The following is a 26,675-nucleotide window of genomic DNA, read 5'->3' on the forward strand; positions in this document are numbered from 1 at the left end:
GTAACGCTTACAAGACGAAGAACAGTTTCTAAAACTGGTCTGTCCAAGAATTGAGGGTAATCGGTAGACATGTTCTCTGCTATCCACTTTGTTTGAATCATTATAGGGAAGGTCAGTTTTTGTTTTTCAAGCGTTCAAGGTGTTTAGGTCAAATATATTTTGCTGAAGGGAAGGCCACCCATTTTCATTTCAGAGAGGTCCAGTTTTCTCTATGTAACCCTTAATGTTCACTCCCTTAGTACATTGAATCCCAAACGCAGACATCTTTCTGAGAGCACACCCTCTTAGAGCCAGACCATCCTCTTTCACAGATGAGCACCTCTCTTTTAAACAGCAGAGATTTTCAATCATACACATTAATTACTTTTTCAAATGGAGTTTCTATCTCTCTTTCTCTCGCTCTCTCTCTCTCCTTCAGGAGCATAAAAGTGGAGGTGTATGATTGGGACCGAGATGGAGGGTGGGTACTGTCTCAGAAACATACGCACACACTTCACTTATTATCTGCACTTCTGCTATAGTAATTGCCTCAGGCGCAACCACATGAATAGTCTGCACTCAGAAATATTGCTTATGTATTTCATGTATGTCATTACATAATGTAGGTTATTGTTCGATGATTGCAAACAAACTTGCTGCTTGGAGTCACCCTGTGATGGAGTTTGTAACAATGTACCGATGTTGCAACAAAGGCATTTTGAAAAGTCATGTTTAAACCATCGGATCTGTTCCTAGAAAGGCGATCCCAGCTGGAAAGAAATCCCAGCAGGTGTGTGAGACACTGTGTGTGTTTACTCTTCCAGCCATGACTTCATTGGGGAATTCAATACCAGCTACAGAGAGATGTCAAGAGGCCAGTCACAGTTTCACAGCTACGAGGTGAGACATGTTGTAGCGGGTGTATATACACACACATTCACACACGTTAACGCACACCCCCACAAGGATAGTGAAACAAGCGCACACCCTTATCTTAACTGTTTACCCAAACATTGAGCCTTCCAGGGTGGTATTGCAGAGTCTAGGAGAGGGGCGTCATACATCGACCGCGAGGGGGTCCAATCAGGCATGCAGGTGGTTTTAGTCAAATACAAACTCAATATACTTTAAAATGACTACAACCAAATCAAAACTGTGTAGAAATGTGTAGAAACTGTCCAACTCGCTAAAAATCCCCAAGATGAAAGCTAGACAGTCAGGGAGCATTGAACATTCCCAAAACGGTGGATAGAGGACTTTTTTTGTGCAAATCTTGACAGTGAGGAAATATAACCATTTTTACTGCACCCTCTGGACCTTATTGAAGACCAAATGTGGCCACCAGGGCAAAATTTGTTTGACACCCCTGGTCTAGGCAGTCAATTTGATTGATGAAAAAACTCATTTTAAGTCAGGCTTTCAGTTGCCTTGGCTTTGTGTATCAACTCAAGATCAATAAGACGCAACAAAGTGAACCAAGCCATGTTCTGTTCTCTGCAGGTGGTAAATCCAAAGAAGAAAGGCAAGAAGAAGAAGAAATACCTCAACTCAGGAACAGTGAGTCGATACCATCTTATACTCTTGACTTGAAAAGGCCACCTGTCTTTCAACCCTAGCTGTATCTTAGTGGGATTGTATGGCTGTGTCTCAAATGGCACCATATTCCCTACAGCCCTCTGGGCTCTCGTCAAAGTAGTGCACTATGTAGGGAATATGATTCCACTTGCGATGCATACTATGGATGTAATTCTGCACTTATTTGTTGCATGTTCATAGCTCAAAGGCGTCACAGTTGAATTAATAGCTTAGTACTCTACTGTATGTGTTTTAGCCAACTCTTCGATTGTTGTCGTGCCATATTTAAATAAGGTGTTATAATTATGATACTACTGTATTTCCACTGAAATCCTGATGTGCGGCATGGCCCTCACAAACTTCTACAGATGCACCATTGAGAGCATTCTGTCGGGCTGCAGCACCGCCTGGTACGGCAACTGCACCGCCCTCAACCACATGGCTCTCCAGAGGGTGGTGCGGTCAGCCAAACGCACCATGGGGGGCATGCTGCCTGCCCTCCAGGATATTTACAGCACATGCTGTCAGAGGAAGGACAAGAAGATCTTAAGGATCTCAGCCACCGAGGCCACAGTCTGTCCACTCAGCTACCATCTAGCAGACAGAGACGGTACAGGCGCATCCGAGCCGGGACCGAGAGACTGAAAAACAGCTTCTATCACCAGGCCATCAGACTGTTGAACAGCCATCACTAGCCGGGCTACCTGCCCAGTACTCAGCCCTGCATGTTGAGACTAACACCCAATGTATATATGAATGCTGGTCACCTCATATTCTGTTTATATACTGTTGTTTACTCACTGTGTATGTACAATATATACTGTATTCTCGACATAGCTCATCCTAATATACGTACTACTGTACATACTATTTTCTTTTCCAAATTATATACTGTCAATACACACCACATTTATATTCTGGATTCTGACACATGCTCACTCTAATATATCTACGATTTTTATTTCTTTATTTCTTGTTTACATTTTGTGTATTTGTATTGTATTTGGGAGACATTCTACTGCAGCATTTCGCAGCACCTGCTATAACACCTGAAGATCTGTGTACGTGACCAATAGAATTTGATTTGATTTATGTTTTAAAGGGATAGTTCACTTTTATGAAGTTTTCATCTTCATATAAGTAGAAAATAAGCTAAAACTTCAAAAAGTATCCTTTTAACCTCCGAACGTGTTGCCAGGTAACCCTTCTGTCCTGTCTGGTGGACATGGAACTTACCTTCCTGGATTACATTAAAGGAGGGTACGTTCTCAAGTTGTATTTTTTAATTAAAGTTTTATTTGAATAGGGACACATTGGATACGCCATCACTCTTTATCTTATGTCTATAATCCCTAGATGAGCATTACATTTACAAGTGAATAATTTAGTACTAGCTTTCAATTGTATATTGTGCTTTCTGATTGTGGTGTTCACCCATCCAACTTGGCTTGCTCGTTTTGCATTCCAAGCAGCACATAGGCCTACATTCATGTTGCAGGAAACAGCAGTTAATAATTAGTTATACCCCCTTGTCCATTAATTGAGTTAGTGAGATCACGTTGAGTCATGGTGTTATCAAATCTTGCATGAGTGATGTTCAATATCTTCCTTGTTTTCTTGTGTTGTAGGACTCAGATTAGTTTCACAGTGGCAATTGATTTCACAGCATCAAATGGTGAGTAGCTTAGTTCTTGTCAGCCCTTGAGAACCCTCTGCATGTGTGGCAGCAAGGTCTTCTTGACATCAACTTTGAATTGGCAACCTTCTAGCTACAATACCATACCAGTCTCTGTTACAAAACTGCTTCATATCATGCAAACTTGTCTTGGCTATGAATTTGAAAAGTCTCTATGCTGACTCCTTGTCTTCCGATGTAGACCCTGAGGAGATAGGTGTAGCAGCTCTGAGCTCAGTTGTATTGTATTTTGTTGGATTTCAGGCAACCCTTCCCAGCCCACCTCTCTACACTACATGAGTCCGTACCAGCTGAATGCCTATGCCATGGCTCTGAGAGCTGTAGGGGAGATTATCCAGGACTACGACAGTGACAAGATGTTCCCTGCACTGGGCTTCGGAGCCAAATTGCCCCCAGACGGACGGGTCTCGCACGAGTTCGCTCTGGTGAGGAAACTGGAGACACCCCCGTCCATCTAGGGCGGCTGGTAGCCTAGCGGTTAAGAGCCCTTAACTGAAAAGATTGCTGGTTTGAATCCCCGAGCCTACTAGGTGAAACCCTAATTGTTCTTGTAAGTCGCTCTGGATAAGAGCATCTGCTAAATGCCCAAAATGTAAACGTAATCTCCCTCCATCCCTCATCCTTTAAACCTGCCAGTCTCCCAACCATCCTGGTTCTGGAACGCTGGAGGGAGAATCCAGAGGACAGGCTCATTCTTATGGCTGGAATGGAAAGGTATTAAAGACATGGTTCCCATTCCACTCCAGACATTACAACGAGCCCATCCTCTGACTTAAAGTATTAGGCTTTGTTCATAAGTAGTACACTACATAGGGAATGTGGTGCCATTTGGAACGCATACACAGTCCTCTACCGTATAAATTCCTATCCAGATGTGATGCCCACGCAGCCCCGGGCGCCGGCAGCCAATCCAGCTGCTCAGTTGGGTAATACTCAAGGAGAGTTAATCTAAGCATTAAGGATTTACTGAGTCAGCCTTTTAGCAAGGTGATACATGGAGGGAGGGCGAGAGAGAGAGGACACTAGAGGGATAAGGAAGAAGAGATGGGGAGTATAGGACAGAGAAGGTGGGATAAAGTAGAAGAGGAAGAAGAGAGGCAGAATTAACCCAAGCTCCATTTGCAAAGCAAAGAGTGGCTGTCTTCTCCATGCTCACGGGAGGCCAACCAAAGCAGCTAGGGTCAAGATGGCTTTCTCCCACTTCACTTTACTGGGAAACTCTATTATACAGTACACAACAGTTTACATTATGCACATTGCATACAGTACAAAACAATTAGCACGAAAGAAAATGCATGTTAACCTCACCATAATTGCAAGGTGAAATCCAAGACTATATGGTGTTCTCCCAAAGTTGTTACTTGACACTACAGAGTTAAAAAGTGGTTTATGCATTTACTGATCTTGTATGTTCTGCTTGCTGTTTGGGGTATAGGTCAGGTTTTTGTAAAAACACTGAGTCAACTGCCGTTATGCAATGTGCTTTTAAATAAATGTGATGAATTGATAATCAATTAATTGATTCTTATATTGTTTGTTCTTTGTGTGTCTGTGCAGAATGGGAACCCCCAGAATCCGTACTGCAGTGGGATAGAGGGGGTGATGGAGGCTTACTACCAAAGCCTTAAGTCTGTTCGACTCTATGGCCCCACACATTTCTCACCTGTCATTAACCACGTGGCCAGGTAGGTCGCACGCACACACACACACACACACACACACACTCATGCACACACACATGCATACCCACGTACGCATGATCGCAGACAACAGACACACACACACAAACACTTGCACACATACACACGCATACATACGAATACGCGCTTACACAGACAACACACACACACACACACACACACACACAGACACAGACAACACACAGACACACACACCATGTATTTGTATTTATTAGGGATCCCCATTAGCTCCTGCCAAGGCAGCAGTTAATCTTCCTGGGGGCAAAACACATTAAGGCACTTACGTCACACATAAAATAAAAGATAAAACAGTACATCATATAACATTATTACACCACTACATATCTACAAAATGTCTACAAAATGTATAATACCACCATACAACAATATTACAATGTGTGTGTGTGTGTGTGTGTGTGTGTGTGTGTGTGTGTGTGTGTGTGTGTGTGTGTGTGTGTGTGTGTGTGTGTGTGTGTGTGTGTGTGTGTGTGTGTGTGTGTGTGTGTGTGTGTGTGTGTGTGTGTCTCTTCACAGTTCCATAAGGTGTATTTGTATCTGTTTTTTAAAATCAGATTCTACCGCTTGCATCAGTTACCTGATGTGGAATAGAGTTCCATGTAGTCATGGCTCTATGTAGTACTGTGCACCTCCCATAGTCTGTTCTGGACTTGGGGATTGTGAAGAGACCTCTGGTGGCATGTCTTGTGGGGTATGCATCGGTGTCCGAGCTTTGTTTTAGCAGTTTAAACAGACAGCTCGGTGCATTCAGCTTGTCAACACTTCTTACAAAAACAGTAGCTCCACTTTGAGCCATGAGAGATTGACATGAATATTATTAATGTTAGCTCTTCATGTACATTTAAGGGCCAGCCGTGCTGCCCTGTTCTGAGACAATTGTAATTTTCCTAAGTCCCTCTTTGTGGCACCTACCTGCACGACTGAACAGTAGTCCAGGTGTGACCAAACTAGAGCCTGTAGGACCTTGTTGATAGTGTTTTATTCCACAACAACTACCTAATACACACACATCTTAAGTAAAGGGATGGAATAAGAATATGTACATATAAATATATGGATGAGCGATGGCCGAGCGGCATAGGCAAGATGGAATAGAATAGAGTATATACATATGAAATTAGAAATGCAAGATATGTAAACGTTATTAAAGTGGCATTATTGACAGAGAATATCGCTTAGATTGAAGATATGGCAAATAGGAGTGGCAATATTATCCGCTATTATCCTCAGTCGTTTTCCATCCAAGTTGTCAGACCCCTTGTGGCTTGTCATTCTTGATAGACAACAATCAATTTTTCACCTCTTCCACACTCAATCTACGGAATTCAAAATTACAATGCTTGTCTTTCATAATTTGGACAGTTATACTTAGATGTGTGGTGTCTGCGTTTACTGGCATGTCATAATTGCCAATCTTGCCACTGAACAAAACATTAAAGCAGTTGGCAATATCAGTGGGTTTTTTGATGAATGAGCCATCTGATTCAATGAATGATGGAGCTGAGATTTCCTTTTTGCCCAAAATGTAATTTAATGCGCTCCAATGCTTTTTACTATCATTATTTATGTCATTTATCTTTGTTTCATTGTGTAGTTTCTTCTTTTTATTCAGTTTAGTCACATGATTTCTCAATTTGCAGTATATTTGCCAATTGGTTGTGCAGCCAGACTAGTTAGCCATACCTTTTGCCTCATTCCTCTTAACCATACATTTAAGATTTAACCGTTTTTACCATCTTTTTCTTAATTGGTGCATGCTTATTAGTAACTGGAGTAAGCAAATTCATAAATGTGTCAAGTGCAAACCACAGACCAGCAAATATTATTGTAATATTATAACTTATTGTATGACCTCTTATACACTATATTAGGCCTTTGGTTTTCCTAGATATGGCTACTATATTGTGATCACTACATCCGATGGATTTGATACAGCTTTAAAGCAAATTTCTGCTGGATTAGTAAAGATATGATTAATACATGTTCATGATTTAATTCCTGTGCTGTTTGTAACTACCCTGGTAGGTTGACTTATAAACCAAACCAGGTTGCAGGCACTGGTTACATTTTTTTTTTAATTATTGTTGAGTGGGACGCTTGATGAAAGCCAGTCAATATTGAAGTATACCTCTGTTGATATCACATACATTATCAAGCATTTCACACATACAGTGCATTCGTTAAAGGATTCTGACCCTTTTCCCTTTTTCCACATTTTGTTACATTACAGGTTTATTCAAAAATTGACTAAATAAATGTTGTTCCTCATCAATCTACAGTCGTGGCCAAAAGTTTTCAGAATGACACAAATATTAATTTTAACAAAGTTTGCTGCTTCAGTGTCTTTAGATATTTTTGTCAGATGTTACTATGGAATACTGAAGTATAATTACAAGCATTTCATAAGTGTCAAAGGCTTTCATTGACAATTACATGAAGTTGATGCAAAGAGTCAATATTTGCAGTGTTGACCCTTCTTTTTCAAGACCTCTGCAATCCGCCCTGGCATGCTGTCAATTAACTTCTTGGCCACATCCTGACTGATGGCAGCCCATTCTTGCATAATCAATGCTTGAAGTTTGTCAGAATTTGTGGGTTTTTGTTTGTCCACCCGCCTCTTGAGGATTGACCACAAGTTCTCAATGGGATTAAGGTCTGGGGAGTTTCCTGGCCATGGACCCAAAATATTGATGTTTTGTTCCCCGAGCCAATTAGTTATCTCTTTTGCCTTATGGCAAGGTGCTCCATCATGCTGGAAAAGGCATTGTTCATCACCAAACTGTTCCTGGATGGTTGGGAGAAGTTGCTCTCGGAGGATTTGTTGGTACCATTCTTTATTCATGACTGTGTTCTTAGGCAAAATTGTGTGTGAGCCCACTCCCTTGGCTGAGAAGCAACCCCACACATGAATGGTCTCAGGATGCTTTACTGTTGGCATGACACAGGACTGATGGTAGCGCTCACCTTGTCTTCTCCGGACAAGCTTTTTTCCGGATGCCCCAAACAATCGGAAAGGGGATTCATCAGAGAAAATGACTTTACCCCAGTCCTCAGCAGTTCCAATCCCTGTACCTTTTGCAGAATATCAGTCTGTCCCTTATGTTTTTCCTGGAGAGAAGTGACTTCTTTGCTGCCCTTCTTTACACCAGGCCATCCTCCAAAAGTCTTCGCCTCACTGTGCGTGCAGATGCACTCACACCTGCCTGCTGCCATTCCTGAGCAAGCTCTGTACTGGTGGTACCCCGATCCTGCAGCTGAATCAACTTTAGGAGCCAGTCCTGGCGCTTGCTGGACTTTCTTGGGCGCCCTGAAGCCTTCTTCACAACAATTGAACCGCTCTCCTTGAAGTTCTTGATGATCCGATAAATGGTTGATTTAGGTGCAATCTTACTGGCAGCAATATCCTTGCCTGTGAATCATTTTTTGTGCAAAGCAATGATGACGGCACGTGTTTCCTTCCAGGTAACCATGTTAGACAGAGGAAGAACAATGATTCCAAGCACCACCCTCCTTTTGAAGCTTCCAGTCTGTTATTCGAACTCAATCAGCATGACAGAGTGATCTCCAGCCTTGTCCTCGTCAACACTCACACCTGTGTTAACGAGAGAATCACTGACATGATGTCACCTGGTCCTTTTGTGGCAGGGCTGAAATGCAGTGGAAATGTTTTTTGGGGATTCAGTTCATTTGCATGGCAAAGAGGGACTTTGCAAATAATTGCAATTCATCTGATCACTCTTCATAACATTCTGGAGTATATGCAAATTGCCATCATACAAACTGAGGCAGCAGACTTTGTGAAAATTAATATTTGTGTCATTATCAAAATATTTGGCCATGACTGTACATACAATACCCCACAATGGCTAAGCGAAAAACAGTTTTTTATATGTTTTATTTATTACAAATAAATATCAAATACCTTATTTACATAAGTATTCAAACCCTTTGCTATGAGACTTGAAATTGAGCTCAGGTGCATCTTTTTTCCATTGATCATCCTTGAGAAGTTTTTACAACTTGGAGTCCACCTGTGGTAAATTTAAATTGATGGGACATGATTTGGAAAGGCACACACCTCTGGCTATATAAGGTCCGACAGTTGAGAGTGCACGTCAGAGCAAAAACCAAGCCAAGAGATCGAAGGAGTTGTCTGTAGAGCTCCGAGACAGGATTCTGTCGAAGCAAAGATCTGGGGAAGCGTACCGAAACAATTCTGCAGCATTGAAGGTCCCCAGGAACACAATGGCCTCCATCATTCTTAAATGGAGTAAGTTTAGAATCACCAAGACTTCCTAAAGGGAGGTAACCAAGAACCCAATGGTCACTCTGACAGAGCTCCAGAGTTCCTCTGTGGAGAAGGGAGAACCTTCCAAAAGGACAACCATCTCTGCAGCACTCTACCAATCAGGCCTTTATGGTAGAGTTGCCAGATGGAAGCCACTCCTTAGTAAAAGGCACATGACAGCCAGCTTGGAGTTTACCAAAAAGCACTCAGACTGGGGTGAACGTTCACCTTCCAACAGGGCAACAACCCTAAGATCACAACCAAGACAATAAAGGAGTGGCTTCAGGACAAGTCTCTGAATGTCCTTGAGTGGCCCAGCCAGAGCCCGGACTTGAACCCAATCGAACATCTCTGGAGAGACCTGAAAATAGCTGTGCAGTGACACTCCCTATCCACCCTGACAGAGCTCCCTGACAGAGGTTGAGAGGATCTGCAGATATTAATGGGAGAAACTCCCAAAATACAGGTGTGCCAAGCTTGTAGCATCATACCCAAGAAGACTTGAGTCTGTAATCACAGCTAAAGGGGCTTCAACAAAGTATGGAGTAAAGGGTCTGAATACTTACAATACCAGTCAAAGTTTTTCACATACCTACTCATTCAAGGGTTTTTCTTTATTTGTACTATTTTCTACATATGAAATAACACATATGGAATCATGTAGTATACCAAAAAAGTGTTAAAAAAATCTAAATATATTTTATATTTGAGATTCTTCAAAGTAGCCACCCTTTGCCTTGATTACAGCTTTGCACACTCTTGGCATTCTCTCAACCAGCTTCACATGGAATGCTTTTCCAACAGTCTTGAAGGAGTTCCCACATATGCTGAGCACTTGTTGCCTGCTTTTCCTTCACTCCAACTCATCCCAAACCATCTCAATTGGATTAGTGGTCCCACTAAGCGCAAACCAGATGGGATGGCGTATCGCTGCAGAATGCTGTGGGAGCCATGCTGGTTAAGTGTGCCTTGAATTCTAAATAAATCACTGACAGTGTCACCAGCAAAGCATCCCAACACCATCAGACCTCCTCCTCCATGCTTCACGGTGGTAACCACACATGCGGAGATCATCCATTCACCTACTCTCATAAAGACATGCGGTTGGAACCAAAAATCTAAAATTTTGACTCATCAGACTAAAGGACAGATTTCCTCCGGTCTAATATCCATGCTCGTGTTTTTTAGCCCAAGCAAGACAAATCAAATAAAAAATTCTCACATACACGTGTTTAGCAGATTTTTCCCTGGTGTAGTAAAATGCTTGTGTTTCTAGCTCCAACAGTGCAGTAATATCTAACACGTAATATATAACAATACACACAATCTAAAGTAAAGGAATGGAATTAAAAAAGATATATAAATATTTGGACGAGCAATGTCAGAACTGCAATTCGAGGCCTGATTCACACAGTCTCTTCTGAACAGTTGATGTTGAGATGTGTCTGTTACGTGAACTCTGAAGCATTTTTTGGGGTTGCAATTTCTGAGGCTGGTAACTCTAATGAACTTTTCAGCAGCAGAGGTAACTCTGGGCCTTCCTTTCCTGTGGCGGTCCTCATCATAGCGCTTGATGGTTTTTGCTACTGCACAAAGTTGTTGACATTTTCCATATTGACTGACCTTCATGTCTTTAAGTAATGATGGACTGTCATTTCTCTGTGCTTATTTGAGCTGTTCCACCGACATGACTTGGTCTTTATCCAAATAGGGCTTTCTTCTGTATACCACTACTACCTTGTCACAACACAACTGATTGGCTCAAACGCATTAAGAAGGAAAGAAATTCAGTTAACTTCTTATGGCTGGGGGGCAGTATTGAGTAGCTTGGATGAATAAGGTGCCCAGAGTAAACTGCCTGCTACTCAGGCCCAGAAACTAAGATATCCATAGTATTATTAGATTTGGATATAAAACACTCTGAAGTTTCTAAAACTGTTTGAATGATGTCTGTGAGTATAACAGAACTCATATGGCAGGCAAAAACCTGAGAAGAAATCCAACCAGGAAGTGGGAAATCTGAGGTTTGTAGGTTTTCAAGTCTTTGCCTATCCAATATACAGTGGAAATTTGGTCCGATTGCACTTCCTAAGGCTTCCACTAAATGTCAACAGTCTTTAGAACCTTGTTTCAGGCTTCTACTGTGAAGGGGGAGCGAATAAGAGCTGTTTGAGTCAGGGGTCTGGCAGAATGCCATGAGCTCAGTCATGCGCGCGGCCGTGAGAGCTAGCTGCGTTCCTTTTCATTTCTAAAGACAAAGGAATTGTCCGGTTGGGATATATCTAAGATTTATGTTAAAAACATCCTAAAGATTGATTCTATTCATTGTTTGACATGTTTCTACAAACTGTAATGTAACCTTTTTGACTTTTCATCTGGACCAAGTTTGCCTGCGCCTCATGAATTTGGATTTGTGAACTAAACGCACAAACAGAAAGGAGGTATTTGGACATAAATTATGGACTTTATCGAACAAAACAAACATTTATTGTGGAACTGGGATTCCTGGGAGTGCATTCTGATGAAGATCATCAAAGGTAAGTGAATATTTATAATGCTATTTCTGACTTCTGTTGACAGAAGTTGTACACAACATGGCGGGTATCTGTATGGCTTGTTTTGTGTCTAAGCGCTGTACTCAGATTATTGCATGGTGTGCTTTTTCCGTAAAGCTTTTTTGAAATCTGACACAGCGGTTGCATTAAGGAGAAGTATATCTTTAATTCCATGTATAACACTTGTATTGTCATCAACATTTATGATGAGTATTCCTGTAAATTGATGTGGCTCTCTGCAAAATCACCGGATGTTTTGGAAGCAAAACATTACTGAACATAAACTGAGATTTTTGGATATACAGTGGGGAGAACAAGTATTTGATACACTGTCAATTTTGTAGGTTTTCCTACTTACAAAGCATGTAGAGGTCTGTAATTTTTATCATAGGTACACTTCAACTGTGAGAGATGGAATCTAAAACAAAAATCCAGAAAATCACATTGTATGATTTTTAAGTAATTAATTTGCATTTTATTGCATGACATAAGTATTTGATCACCTACCAACCAGTAAGAATTCCGGCTCTCACAGACCTGTTAGTTTTTCTTTGAGAAGCCCTCCTGTTCTCCACTCATTACCTGTATTAACTCCACCTGTTTGAACTCGTTACCTGTATAAAAGACACCTGTCCACACACTCAATCAAACAGACTCCAACCTCTCCACAATGGCCAAGACCAGAGAGCTGTGTAAGGACATCAGGGATAAAATTGTAGACCTGCACAAGGCTGGGATGGGCTACAGGACAATAGAAAAACAGCTTGGTGAGAAGGCAACAACTGTTGGCGCAATTATTAGAAAATGGAAGGAGTTCAAGATGACGGTCAATCACCCTCGGTCTGGGGCTCCATGCAAGATCTCACCTCGTGGGGCATCAATGATCATGAAGAAGGTGAGGGATCAGCCCAGAACTACACGGCAGGACCTGGTCAATGACCTGAAGAGAGCTGGGACCACAGTCTCAAAGAAAACCATTAGTAACACACTACGCCGTCATGGATTAAAATCCTGCAGTGCACGCAAGGTCCCCCTGCTCAAGCCAGTGCATGTCCAGGCCCGTCTGAAGTTTGCCAATGACCATCTGGATGATCCAGAGGAGGAATGGGAGAAGGTCATGTGGTCTGATGAGACAAAAATAGAGCTTTTTGGTCTAAACTCCACTCGCCGTGTTTGGAGGAAGAAGAAGGATGAGTACAACCCCAAGAACACCATCCCAACCGTGAAGCATGGAGGTGGAAACATCATTCTTTGGGGATGCTTTTCTGCAAAGGGGACAGGACGACTGCACTGTATTGAGGGGAGGATGGATGGGGCCATGTATCGCGAGATCTTGGCCAACAACCTCCTTCCCTCAGTAAGAGCATTGAAGATGGGTCGTGGCTGGGTCTTCCAGCATGACAACGACCCGAAACACACAGCCAGGGCAACTAAGGAGTGGCTCCGTAAGAAGCATTTCAAGGTCCTGGAGTGGCCTAGACAGTCTCCAGACCTGAACCCAATAGAAAATCTTTGGAGGGAGCTGAAAGTCTGTATTGCCCAGCGACAGCCCCGAAACCTGAAGGATCTGGAGAAGGTCTGTATGGAGGAGTGGGCCAAAATCCCTGCTGCAGTGTGTGCAAACCTGGTCAAGAACTACAGGAAACGTATGAACGCTGTAATTGCAAACAAAGGTTTCTGTACCAAATATTAAGTTCTGCTTTTCTGATGTATCAAATACTTATGTCATGCAATAAAATGCAAATTAAATACTTAAAAATTATACAATGTGATTTTCTGGATTTTTGTTTTAGATTCTGTCTCTCACAGTTGAAGTGTACCTATGATTAAAATTACAGACCTCTACATGCTTTGTAAGTAGGAAAACCTGCAAAATCGGCAGTGTATCAAATACTTGTTCTCCCCACTGTAAATATAAACTTTATCGAACAAGACATACATGTATTGTGTAACATGAAGTCCTATGAGTGTCATCTGATGAAGATCATCAAAGGTTAGGGATTAATTCTATCTCTATTTCTGCTTTTTGTGACTCCTCTCTTTGGCTGGAAAAATGTTTTTGTGACTAGGTGCTGACCTAACATAATTGCATGGTATGCTTTCGTCGTAAAGCCTTTTTGAAATCGGACACTGTGGTGGGATTAACAACAAGTTTATCTTTAAAATTGTGTATAATACTTGTATGTTTGAGGAAATTTAATTATGAGATTTCTGTTGTTTGAATTTGGCGCCCTGTACTTTCACTGGCTACTTTCGATCCCGTTAACGGGATTTCATACGTAAGAAGTTTTCATTGAAATGCATTCTAGGTGACTACCTCATGAAGCTGGTTGAGATAATGCCAAGAGAGTGCAAAGATGTCAAGGCAAAGGGTGGCTACTTTGAAAAATCTCAAATATAAAATGTATTTTGATTTAACACATTTTTTTGTTACTACATGATTCCATATGTGTTATTTCATAGTTTTGATGTCTTCACTATTATTCTGCAATGTAGAAAATAGTAAAAATAAAGAAAAACCCTTGAATGAGTAGGTGTGTCCGAACTTTTGACTGGGACTGTATGTTCTGGATATAGACGAGTAAAATGTTGAACGTAAATGTGATATAATTTTTATATATATACATTTTCAAATATTTCTAAAACCCTGATTTTTGCTTTGTCATTATTGGGTATTGTGTGTAGATGAATGAGGGGGAAAAAAACAATTTAATCCCTTTCAGAATAAGGCTATAAAGTCAAGGGGTCTGAATACTTCCCAATGCCCTGCATTATCCAGATACTGACTGTTGGCACTTGGTAGTCTATAGCAGCTTCCCACGAGAATGGGCTTTAGGTGAGGCAGATGAGCCTGTAGCCATATTACTTACTTCAGCAGTATTTAACATGCTCTCTTCTCTAAACTTTACACGAATGTGGTTCTGGATATAGACCACAACACCGCCCCACATTGGCATTTCTGTCTTTTCTGTAGATGTTATGACCATGTATTGCTACCACTGTATCATCAAATGTATTATCGAAGTGCGTTTCAGAGGTAGTCAGAATATGAATGTAATCTGTTACTAGCAAGTTATTGATTTCATGAAACTTGATTTGGATGAGCATACATAGTGCCATTCCATTCAACTATTCAACTCCTACTGTGGCCATTCACTGTGGTACAATAACCTGGGATGGTCAATAGAGCCTCATTAGGTAGCATTTTCTTCTGTTTTTCTGTCGTTCCACAGTGACCTGTGACCCCCCTGGGAGAAGTCCAGATGAAAGAAATGTTCTCATAGCTCAGCCGTCCCATTGGAATCAATACTTACTGTAGTGGCATGAACACACACACACACACACCTTACGATCACTTCTGGCCTTCGCAGTTGGAGAAAATCATTGGTGCTTTGTGTGTATCTGACCACCGTCCATGCAGGTGATCGATGAACAACATACGCGTAACTGCCAAAATAAAGGAAATGTGCGTAAATGAGGGATATAAAGTATATTGAAAGCAGGTGCTTCCACACATTATTTTGGCTACCATGGCTGGAAAAAGAGATGTCAGTGTCTTTGAAAAGGGGTCTCCAATGAACATAGGGGGTTTAAAGGATGTGTGTGTGTGTGTGTGTGTGTGTGTGTGTGTGTGTGTGTGTGTGTGTGTGTGTGTGTGTGTGTGTGTGTGTGTGTGTGTGTGTGTGTGTGTGTGTGTCAGTCACCAGATCTCAACCCAATCGAACACTTACGGGAGAATTTGGAGCGGCACCTGAAACAGCGTTTTCCACCACCAGCAACAAAACATGAAAATATAGAATTTCTCATGGAAGAATGGTGTCACATCCCTCCAATAGAGTTCCAGACCCTTGTATAATCTATGCCAAGCGCATTTAAGCTGTTCTGTCCGTTCGTGGTGTCCCAACGCCTTATTAAGACACTTTATGTTGGTGTTTCCTTTATTTTGGCAGTTACCTGCCGGGACGGTGATCAGAAAGAAAATACTTTCCCCACCCACTCACGTAACCACACAGAAACGCAGTAGCCTAAATGTCACAATTTACCACCAATCACACAGGTAGATGAGAAATCCGAGCTCAGATTAGATTACAGCAAAATCACACCCGTGCCTTTTTATGAAGAAATAACACTTCCAACAAGATTAGGATGATACGTGGTCGCTGTCTGCTTCCAGCGCCATTCCATACTTATTGCAGCAATAAAATAAACTGCAAACGGAAGCAAGCAGTCAGCGGTCTCCTACTCTTCATCCATAATTATTCAATGTTGTTGATCAAAACTATTAATTCAGCGTCGCATACAGAGAGAATAGTTGTTAGTTTTGAAAAACCAATAAGGCTTTGTACCATCGAACCGGCAGACAGACACTATTGGAGACGAAGAGAGCGTCGCCTTGTCCACACGGTTGATTAATGGTCATTTTATCCAAACAGAAAACTGGACTTGGTGTCTCTCCGTAGAGTGCATTGTCCCTGTGCTGTACATGCTCTACTTGGTATTCACTATTGGGAAATCTTGCCCAGTCATCTATACACACACACACACAAGATTGACTGTAACAAGCTTTCTCCTCCATCCCTCTTCGCCCCTCAAATCCCATCTATTTCTCGGTGTGATCCGTCCGCCCACGTAGCCTAAGAATAGCTTGACCAAAACACACTGAGGGAAATCATTTTCACACAAATAAGCGGCTCCAGTGTCAGACGAGACCGTAATTCTCCCAATACTTGTGGCTGTATTCATTTGTCACTCAGAGAGCGTGCCGTGTGTGCGTGTCTGTTGCATTGGCCCAAAAGCCCAAGACTAAGTCAATGGTAACATTATTAAACCGTGGTTAACACACCCCCCAGGGTTATAGTCAAGATATGGGCCTCAACATCAGCCAAACAAATGAGGCCCATATCCAGGCCTGAGAGCAGATTAGATTAATGAAAGAGAGGTCATAAGCTGACACAAAATACGTTTCATAAATACATTTAATTGGTTGATTTATTGATCTCACCCTGCTCTCCTCTGTCTCCTCCTCCCACCAACCTCTCTCTCTCTCTTTCTCCTCTGCTCTCTCTCTTTCTCTCCCCCACTCCAGGTATGCGCAATCAGTCAAAGACGGCTCCCAGTACTTCATCCTCCTCATCATCTCGGACGGCGTCATCACCGACATGGCCCAGACCAAGGAGTCCATCGTGAACGTACGTACATGTCAAAGTTATAGTTTCCCAACGTTTACAGTGTGCCACCAGACCTGTAAAAAGAGGAAAGGAGTCCTAGGACTTAAAACATGTCCATTGTAAACGTGTAGCTCGGGACCGTACTAGAGAGTTTGACACACCTGATTTGGTGTGTTTTTCTGTCTATGTTGATAAATGCTGTTTTGGAATGCCCTTATTCCAAAATGGTGTTACATAGAAACAGAATCGCTACTCTGTGTTACACAAGTTTCCCTACATCCTTGTAATGTGATTGTGGAGTAAGATATGAGAACATTGAGTACCAAGCAACCCCAAAAATAGATGTTCCTCATATCTCTGCCAATTTAATGTCCACCTAAATGGCAATAAAAAGTTATGAAACACAGTGATAACATCTATCATTCTCATTCAGCCTTTGGCGAATGGCAACCCACTCGACCCACAATGCAATAGGAATCCGCTGAGGGAGAGGATGGAAATAAGCTTCATTTATAAGCTGTCAGGCTGGCTGGGGTTTAGACACAAGTTGTACATACATGAAATTAGAGGTGCTAATTCCGTAATTAGTCCTACAAAGGTTTGACAGATTCTTCTACTTTTTCACAAATAGTTAGTCCTATAAAGGCCCGGCAGAAGTTGAAAAACTTTGTCCGTCTTATGACAGTCGATCTCTACTGTACCATTATATGAGAAGTAGACAGGCTATTACAGTACTTAGTGTAAATGAATTGGGAGTATATTAATTGGGAGTATTTCTCTGACAGCCTGTCGCGTTTTTAGATAACGATGGTTATTGACACTGGCGTTGAAAAGAAACTTGTTTCCTCAGGCTCTCTTTTTCTTAAAACATCTCTCTCTCTCTCTCTCTCTCTCTCTCTCTCTCTCTCTCTCTCTCTCTCTCTCTCTCTCTCTCTCTCTCTCTCTCTCTCTCTCTCTCTCTCTCTCTCTCTCTCTCTCTATTATCTCTCTCTCTCTCTCTATTATCTCTCTCTCTCTCTCTATTATCTCTCTCTCTCTTTCTCTCTCTCTTTCTCTCTCTCTCTCTCTCTCTCTCTCTCTCTCTCTCTCTCTCTCTCTCTCTCTCTCTCTCTCTCTCTCTCTCTCTCTCTCTCTCTCTCTCTCTCTCTCTCTCTCTCTCTCTTCCCCCCTCCACATCCAAAGGCAGCTACTTTGCCCATGTCGATTATAATTGTCGGAGTTGGACCAGCAGAATTCAATGGTAAGACAGGAATAATGAAATGTGTGTGTGCGTGCGTGTGCTTGTGTGTGTGCGTGCGTGCAGACATACAGTGGGGAGAACAAGTATTTGATACACTGCCGATTTTGCAGGTTTTCCTACTTACAAAGCATGTAGAGGTCTGTAATTTTTATCATAGGTACACTTCAACTGTGAGAGACGGAATCTAAAACAAAAATCCAGAAAATCACATTGTATGATTTTTAAGTAATTCATTTGCATTTTATTGCATGACATAAGTATTTGATCACCTACCAACCAGTAAGAATTCCGGCTCTCACAGACCTGTTAGTTTTTCTTTAAGAAGCCCTCCTGTTCTCCACTCATTACCTGTATTAACTGCACCTGTTTGAACTCGTTACCTGTATAAAAGACACCTGTCCACACACTCAATCAAACAGACTCCAACCTCTCCACAATGGCCAAGACCAGAGAGCTGTGTAAGGACATCAGGGTTAAATTGTAGACCTGCACAAGGCTGGGATGGGCTACAGGACAATAGGCAAGCAGCTTGGGGAGAAGGCAACAACTGTTGGCGCAATTATTAGAAAATGGAAGAAGTTGAAGATGACGGTCAATCACCCTCGGTCTGGGGCTCCATGCAAGATCTCACCTCGTGGGGCATCAATGATCATGAGGAAGGTGAGGGATCAGCCCAGAACTACCCGGCAGGACCTGGTCAATGACCTGAAGAGAGCTGGGACCACAGTCTCAAAGAAAACCATTAGTAACACACTACGCCGTCACAGATTAAAATCCTGCAGCGCACGCAAGGTCCCCCTGCTCAAGCCAGCGCATGTCCAGGCCTGTCTGAAGTTTGCCAATGACCATCTGGATGATCCAGAGGAGGAATGGGAGAAGGTCATGTGGTCTGATGAGACAAAAATAGAGCCTTTTGGTCTAAAATCCACTCGCCGTGTTTGGAGGAAGAAGAAGGATGAGGACAACCAAGAACACCATCCCAACCGTGAAGCATGGAGGTGGAAACATCATTCTTTGGGGATGCTTTTCTGCAAAGGGGACAGGGCGACTTCACCGTATTGAGGGGAGGATGGATGGGGCCATGTATCGCGAGATCTTGGCCAACAACCTCCTTCCCTCAGTAAGAGCATTGAAGATGGGTCGTGGCTGAGTCTTCCAGCATGACAACAACCCGAAACACACAGCCAGGGCAACTAAGGAGTGGCTCCGTAAGAAGCATCTCAAGGTCCTGGAGTGGCCTAGCCAGTCTCCAGACCTGAACCCAATAGAAAATCTTTGGAGGGAGCTGAAAGTCCGTATTGCCCAGCGACAGCCCCGAAACCTGAAGGATCTAGAGAAGGTCTGTATGGAGGAGTGGGCCAAAATCCCTGCTGCAGTGTGTGCAAACCTGGTCAAGAACTACAGGAAACGTATGATCTCTGTAATTGCAAACAAAGGTTTCTGTACCAAATATTAAGGTCTGCTTTTCTGATGTATCAAATACTTATGTCATGCAATAAAATGCAAATTAATTACTTAAAAATCATACAATGTGATTTTCTGGATTTTTGTTTTAGATTCCGTCTCTCACAGTTGAAGTGTACCTATGATAAAAATTACAGACCTCCACATGCTTTGTAAGTAGGAAAACCTGCAAAATCGGCAGTGTATCAAATACTTGTTCTCCCCACTGTATGTGTTTCTATGTGTATTCTCTAATCTCTTCTCTGCGTTAAATCCATTATTACGCCCCTCACCCAGTTCTCCCTCTTCTGCTTCTCTCCTTCCACTCCCTCTCTTTTGGGCCCCTCATCCGGCTATCCCTCTCTTCTCCTTTCCCTTTCTCTCTTGCTCTTTCCTTCCTCTCCCTCTCTCTCATTTGCTTCCCATCCGGCACGTTGTCTTTCTAAATGGCGATACTCATTTGTGATATTTTAGAGAATTTTGTCCTAATTTTCATTCACCTTTATTTAGGAACAGATCAAGTCCTCTCCTCTCCTAATATTGGGAAGAGATGTTTACAATTCACAAAACACTCAATAATATACACATTCATTCCTTATGAGCAATTAGCCTCTAAAGTCAATGGGTATTAAACATGATCACGCTCATAAAGTCAATGTGCACCGTAGCATGACGTCCCTCCCTGTGCCGCCACACATGGTTTCTTTCCCTTCCACGTATCCCAGCACGTACGTCACCACACGCGCATCACTCAGTCACTTACAACCAAGGATTTCACCACTCTACACACACATTCTCTGTACTCAAACTACATGGCAGGCAATGGAACACTGTCATCTTGTGTAGCGTGCTAGCTGGCTCTCTGTTGTAATGTAGTGTGTGTGTGTGTGTGTGGTCAGTGCACACGGACAACAGTAGAGTATGTGTAGCCTACGATGTGTCATGCGCCGTGGCTCTGATGATGTTTGTTTTGTTCTGACATGGGTACGGATGACTGATGTGCTTCTCTCTCTCTTTGTCGATCTCTCTCTGTGTTTCTCTCTCGCTTTGCTTCTCCTCAGAAATGATTGAGCTTGATGGAGATGAAGAGAGGATCTCATCCCAAGGGAGGTTCGCTGAGAGAGACATTGTTCAGGTATTTATAGAGCTGTCTCTGTGCGTCTCTGCATGCCTATAGAATTAAAGCATATATTAAAGTAGACTTTCAGTGTCAATGGAAATAGGCTTACATTCTAGAATCAATAGAATGTCATGTACATGTATGTAAATGTCATTATCCCATATCTTCACTTGTATTCTTTATTTTTCCTCCTCTATACCTCCTCTGTATCCATTGTATTCCTCTCTATTCATTGTTGTCTTTTTCTAACGGAATTACTGTACTCATTCCCTCCCTGTTCCCCCCCACTCCTTCTCCTCCTCACCTCCTCCGTTCTTTCTCTCTGCCTCCCTTCCTTTTCTCCATCCAGTTTGTTCCGTTCCGTGACTACATCGACCGCAGGGGGAACCACATTCTGAGCATGGCCCGTCTGGCCAAGGAGGTCCTGGCTGAGATCCCTGACCAGTTCCTCTCCTACATGAGAACCAGGTGCATCAAACCAGGCCTCTGCCCCCCTGTCTACAACCCCGCCCTCGCCGTGCACCCCCTCCTCACCCGACGGGTCAGCCGAATCTGAGGGGTAAGCCTCCTCCGGGCCTCTTCCTTTCTTGCTTCTTCTTCCTCACTGGAGTTTGACGATGGCGGTCCGAAGAAGCCAACCGCCATTTCCACTCTCTTGTTGCACTTTTGTGAATTCTGAAATATTTTCTGCAGAATGGACAGCAAGGCATTTTGCTTCTATTTAAAGTGTCCCTCAGGAAGGACTTCCCATGAGATGTCAGAGGCCACAGTTTACTGGTCTGACCCAGGAAGTGGGTGAGTGCCTAGAACTGACCAACCAGGAGCAGCATCCAATCTGTGAAGAACCGTTCAGAAGTACATTTCTGTCTCTTATTTCTATGCCCTACTCTTCCTCTCAACCCCACTTCTGTCTCACCAACGGTCTCTTTCTAAATGTTTACAAAGTTGAGGATGAAGAGGAGATTTTGTACTCGTGGATATACGGTTGAAGTCGGAAGTTTACATACACTTAGGTTGGAGTCATTAAAACTCGTTTTTCAACCACTCGACAAATTTCTTGTCAACAAACTATAGTTTTGGCAAGTCGGTTAGGACATCTACTTTGTGCATGACACAAGTAATTTTTCTAACAATTGTTTACAGACAGATTATTTCACTTATAATTCACTGTATCACAATTCCAGTAGGTCAGAAGTTTACATACACTAAGTTGACTGTGCCTTTAAACAGCTTGGAAAATTTCAGAAAATTATGTCATGGCTTTAGAAGATCTGATAGGCGAATTGACATAATTTGAGTCAATTGGAGGTGTACCTGTGGATGTATTTCAAGGCCTACCTTCAAACTCAGTGCCTCTTTGCTTGACATCATGGGAAAATCTAAAGAAATCAGCCAAGACCTCAGAAAAACAATTGTAGACCTCCACAAGTCTGGTTCATCCTTGGGAGCAATTTCCAAACGTCTGAAGGTACCACGTTCATCTGTACAAACAATAGTACGCAAGTATAAACACCATGGGACCACACAGCCGTCATACCGCTCAGGAAGGAGACGCGTTCTGTCTCCTATAGATGAACGTACTTTGGTGGAAAAGTGCAAATCAATCCCAGAACAACAGCAAAGGACCTTGTGAAGATGCTGGAGGAAACAGGTACAAAAATATCTATATCCACAGTAAAACAAGTCTTATATTAACATAACCTGAAAGGCCTCTCAGCAAGGAAGAAGCCACTGCTCCAAAACCGCCATAAAAAAGCCAGACTACGGTTTGCAACTGCACATGGGGACAAAGATCGTACTTTTTGGAGAAATGTCCTCTGGTCTGATGAAACAAAAATAGAACTGTTTGGCCATCTCAAGACATCAGTCAGGAAGTTAAAGCTTGGTCGCAAATGGGTCTTCCAAATGGACAATGACCCCAAGCATACTTCCAAAGTTATGGCAAAATGGCTTAAGGACCACAAAGTCAAGGTATTGGAGTGGCCATCACAAAGCCCTGACCTCAATCCCATAGACAATTTGTGGGCAGAACTGAAAAAGCGTGTGCGAGAAAGGAGGCCTACAAACCTGACTCGGTTACACCAGCTCTGTCAGGAGGAATGGGACAACATTCACCCAACTTATTGTGGGAAGCTTGTGGAAGGCTACCCGAAACGTTTGACCCAAGTTAAACAATCTAAAGGCAATGCTACCAAATACGAATTGAGTGTATGTAAACTTCTGACCCACTGGGAATGTGATGAAATAAATAAAAGCTGAAATAAATCATTCTCTCTACTATTATTCTGACATTTCACAGTCGTAAAATAAAGTGGTGATCCTAACTGACCTAAGACAGGGAATTATTTACGAGGATTAAACGTCAGGAATTGTGAAAAACTGAGTTTAAAATATATTTGGCTAAGGTGTATGTACACTTCCGACCTCAACTGTATTTGTATATTTCTTTGTTTGTACTCCAGATGCACTCTGTCTCTGGTTGTAGCGATGACAATGATTATGATGATGTTGACGACAATTGTACAAAGAGCCCAGGAGCCAAATCCCATGTGTGGTGTGTTTTTTTTTTTAAACGGAGCATGTTCTATATCTAGTAGAGGGGTATGCATGCCGAGTGAATCCTGCACTCAGGGCCTCCTACCCCCTTTCAGACAGGACCTTCACCATCTATAATCTTCCCACTCGCTACCTTACTTACACTCTGTTCTCTGCCTGCCTTGACTCACAAGGGGACTCCCTTCCCTTCAGAGTCTGGTCCTGTCATATACAGCAGGGACTCAACCAGCCTTACTCTCTCTCTCTGCATAACAAATGGTACTCTTTTCCCTACATAGGGTGCACTAAAAGTCGTGCACTATGGGCCCTGGTCAAAAGTAATGCAGTGTATAGAGAGTAGTGTCATTTGGGACACCGCCTCTATCTGTCGGTTACATTCACAGTTGCCATTCTCATAAGGATTTTGGAATAATGGAATCTTCATCCATGCCCAGGAGTGAAAAACGCACATACCAGTTAGTTACACCACTTCCACGTGTGTCCTCTGACTCATCTTACTTTTGTAAAGTTTGAAGCTCGTGAGAAAATGTTGTTTGTATTTTCAGAAGGGTTCTCTCTTTCGTTTCTACCTCTCACTTTGCGGTATGCCGCTAAACCCTGTGTATGTATGTTTTGGAAAGGCAGGATGTTCAGTAAAAGAAAGATTTTCAGTAAAAAATCAAGAAATATTTCAGTCAACCTTTTGGTTTATAGCCTTTGTCTGTCACAAAGTGAAATTACGTTTTACATTTACGTTCAACATTTTACTTGTCTATATTCAGATCATACAGTACAAAGTTTGGACACAGCTACTCATTTAGGGGTTTTTCTTTATTTGTCACTATTTCCTACATTGTAGAATAATAGTGAAGACATCAAAACTATGAAATAACACACATGTAGTGTGTGTTTTTTGTAGTAACCAAAAAAGTGTTTAAAAAATCTAGATATATTTTGTATTTGAGATTCCTCAAAGTAGCCACCCTTTTCCTTGATGACAGCTTTGCACACTCTTGGTATTCTCTCAACCAGCTTCATGAGGAAGGCTTTTCAAACAGTCTTGAAGGAGTTCCCACATATGCTGAGCACTTGTTGCCTGCTTTTCCTTAACTCTGCGGTCTAACTCACCCCAAACCATCTCAATTGGGTTGAGGTCGGGTGAATTGTAGAGGCCAGGTCATCTGATGCAGTACTCCATCACTCTTTTTCTTGGTCAAATAACCCTTACACAGCCTGGAGTTGTGTTGGGTCATTGTCCTGTTGAAAACAAATCATAGTACCACTAAGCGCAAACCAGATGGTATGGTGTATTACTGCAGAATGCTGTGGTAGCCATGCTGGTTAAGTGTATTTTATTTGTTTAACACTTTTTTGGTTACTACATGATTCCATATGTGTTATTTCATCATTTGGATGTTTTCACAATTATTCTACAATGTAGAAAAGAGTAAAAAATTAAGAAAAATCCTTGAATGTGTAGGTGTGTCCAAACGTTTGACGGGTACTGTATTTATTAATGTATTCAAAGGAGGGGCAGAGGGTATAGGAAGGGAACATACGATAAAAATGTCTTATATTCCCCCGCTATTGAACAGTCTATGGAATAGTCTAGAGATAAACAACTATAACAGCCGCTCTTCAGCTTTATATCGGAATATCACTTCACTCCCACTTGGTTAACCATCCATTTCAGTCAACTTTAGATCTATATTCATGATGTAGATTGGGGAAATAAAGACATTTCAGGCTAATTTTCAGGAGTTTGCCCTCAGGAAAGGGAAATAGAAGCTAATCTCAGAGTATGTCCGACCGGCGAGTGGGGAATCACATTTAACACACAGTGAACAATAGCAGGATTTCAAAGTGGGCTTTGTGGGGGTGGGTTTGTCACTTGCGCTCGCACACTGCTGTATGTGTGAAACCAAACAGACTGTCTCTTCAAGTCTATGAAAATGTATGAGTATATTATTGGAACAGAACACTAAAAGTGTTCGCATGGCGAACAAACAAACCACACACTTCTTGTGGATAAAAAAACAGCTTAAATGAAGAATAGACGGCCTCCTCCCACAGACAATGATGTGATGTGCGTCCGTTTCACTTTGCCAAGTGACTGCCCAGCTGAAACAGAACGTTCCATGACGTTCCCTGAAGGTTCTCCTTTTCTTTTTCCACAACGTTCTGGGAACCAAAATGTGTTAGCCGACTGACTGTAACAGAACACCTCAGAAAGCCCATGTATTCTAATACACATTACCTTTGTTTACTTATGATACTCGTGATTTATAATTGAACGCTTGTTATAATAATACTATCCTACTGTTTTTACAGTAGACAATAGCATGCATCATGTTTAACAGTAGATAATAGCATGCATCATGTTTTGCATGGATCATTTTCTACAAAGGAGATGCACCGGTATATTGTATATTATGACATTATTACGTGTATTCAGAAATACTATTCAAACATTGCCTTAAAATCTCACTGAACTCTTGGAATTGTGCAATGCCTTCAGATAAAGTGTATACTGACTGATTATCAATGTGTGAGTGCTCTGTTGTTTTTGTATACTCATGCACGGCCACTCTGTTGAATGCCATTCTATTTCTGTGGTTGCAATGATCTGAATAAGAGGTGTTATGAGCTGAACAGTCAAGTCTGTGATAAGGTAGTGCACTATGTAGGGATTAAGGTGCGATTTGGGATGCGGCTTGTGTTGTCTAGCTCCCAGCTAAAGGGCATGGCAATCATCGAAACAACATAAATGTTGTATCAATTACTTCAATCTGATCTCCTATGCTGATTGGGGATTGTTTTATCAATGTTGCTTAATAAGAACAAATTCTTATTTATAATGACAGCCTACCAGGGAACAGTGGGTTAACTGCCTTGTTCAAGGACAGATTTTTACCTTGTCAGCTCGGGGATTTGATCCAGCGACCTTTTGGTTACTGGCCCAACGCTCTAACCACTACGCTACCTGCCGCCCCAATCCTTAATCATTACATTAGTAATAGAGAGTGGCCCCAGGCCTGCAATGAGTCAGAGACTTTGATATTTCCAATATTATTTTCCCATGTTGCAATATTAATTATCCAATACCTCTCAAAATCAATCTTCTAAATGCTTGTATTGATAATGCTTGTTTCAAGAAATACACTTGCAATAGAAATGCAATCCATATTTGAAATCATTTCAACTTCAATTGAGTACTGAATCAAGCCCTAATGTTGGAAGGCCGCTGACACAGCACAGCTTTGACTGTTCACATTAGATCAGATGAAAACCACTGGAAATAATACAAATTAATATTTCTGTATGAATTGTCAATATTTCAATAAATATTTGTATAATA

The 26,675-nt window shown here is 42.0% G+C and overlaps 1 protein-coding gene across 1 annotated transcript in view; it reads left to right on the forward strand.

The window, feature by feature from the left end:
* Positions 1–26,675, forward strand: part of LOC139540317 (copine-8-like) — a 93,431-nt gene extending 66,756 nt beyond the window's left edge. Inside the window, exons 10-20 of the mRNA XM_071344060.1 lie at positions 419–460; positions 804–879; positions 1,480–1,536; positions 2,753–2,814; positions 3,183–3,229; positions 3,494–3,675; positions 4,808–4,935; positions 16,898–17,000; positions 18,162–18,219; positions 20,724–20,797; positions 21,132–26,675. Of these exons, the coding sequence (XP_071200161.1) occupies positions 419–460; positions 804–879; positions 1,480–1,536; positions 2,753–2,814; positions 3,183–3,229; positions 3,494–3,675; positions 4,808–4,935; positions 16,898–17,000; positions 18,162–18,219; positions 20,724–20,797; positions 21,132–21,338 (1,036 nt within the window). The 3' untranslated portion in view covers positions 21,339–26,675. The remainder of the gene's footprint in view (positions 1–418; positions 461–803; positions 880–1,479; positions 1,537–2,752; positions 2,815–3,182; positions 3,230–3,493; positions 3,676–4,807; positions 4,936–16,897; positions 17,001–18,161; positions 18,220–20,723; positions 20,798–21,131) is intronic.

This window comes from Salvelinus alpinus, chromosome 15, assembly GCF_045679555.1.
Source record: "Salvelinus alpinus chromosome 15, SLU_Salpinus.1, whole genome shotgun sequence".
Lineage (NCBI taxonomy): Eukaryota > Metazoa > Chordata > Actinopteri > Salmoniformes > Salmonidae > Salvelinus > Salvelinus alpinus.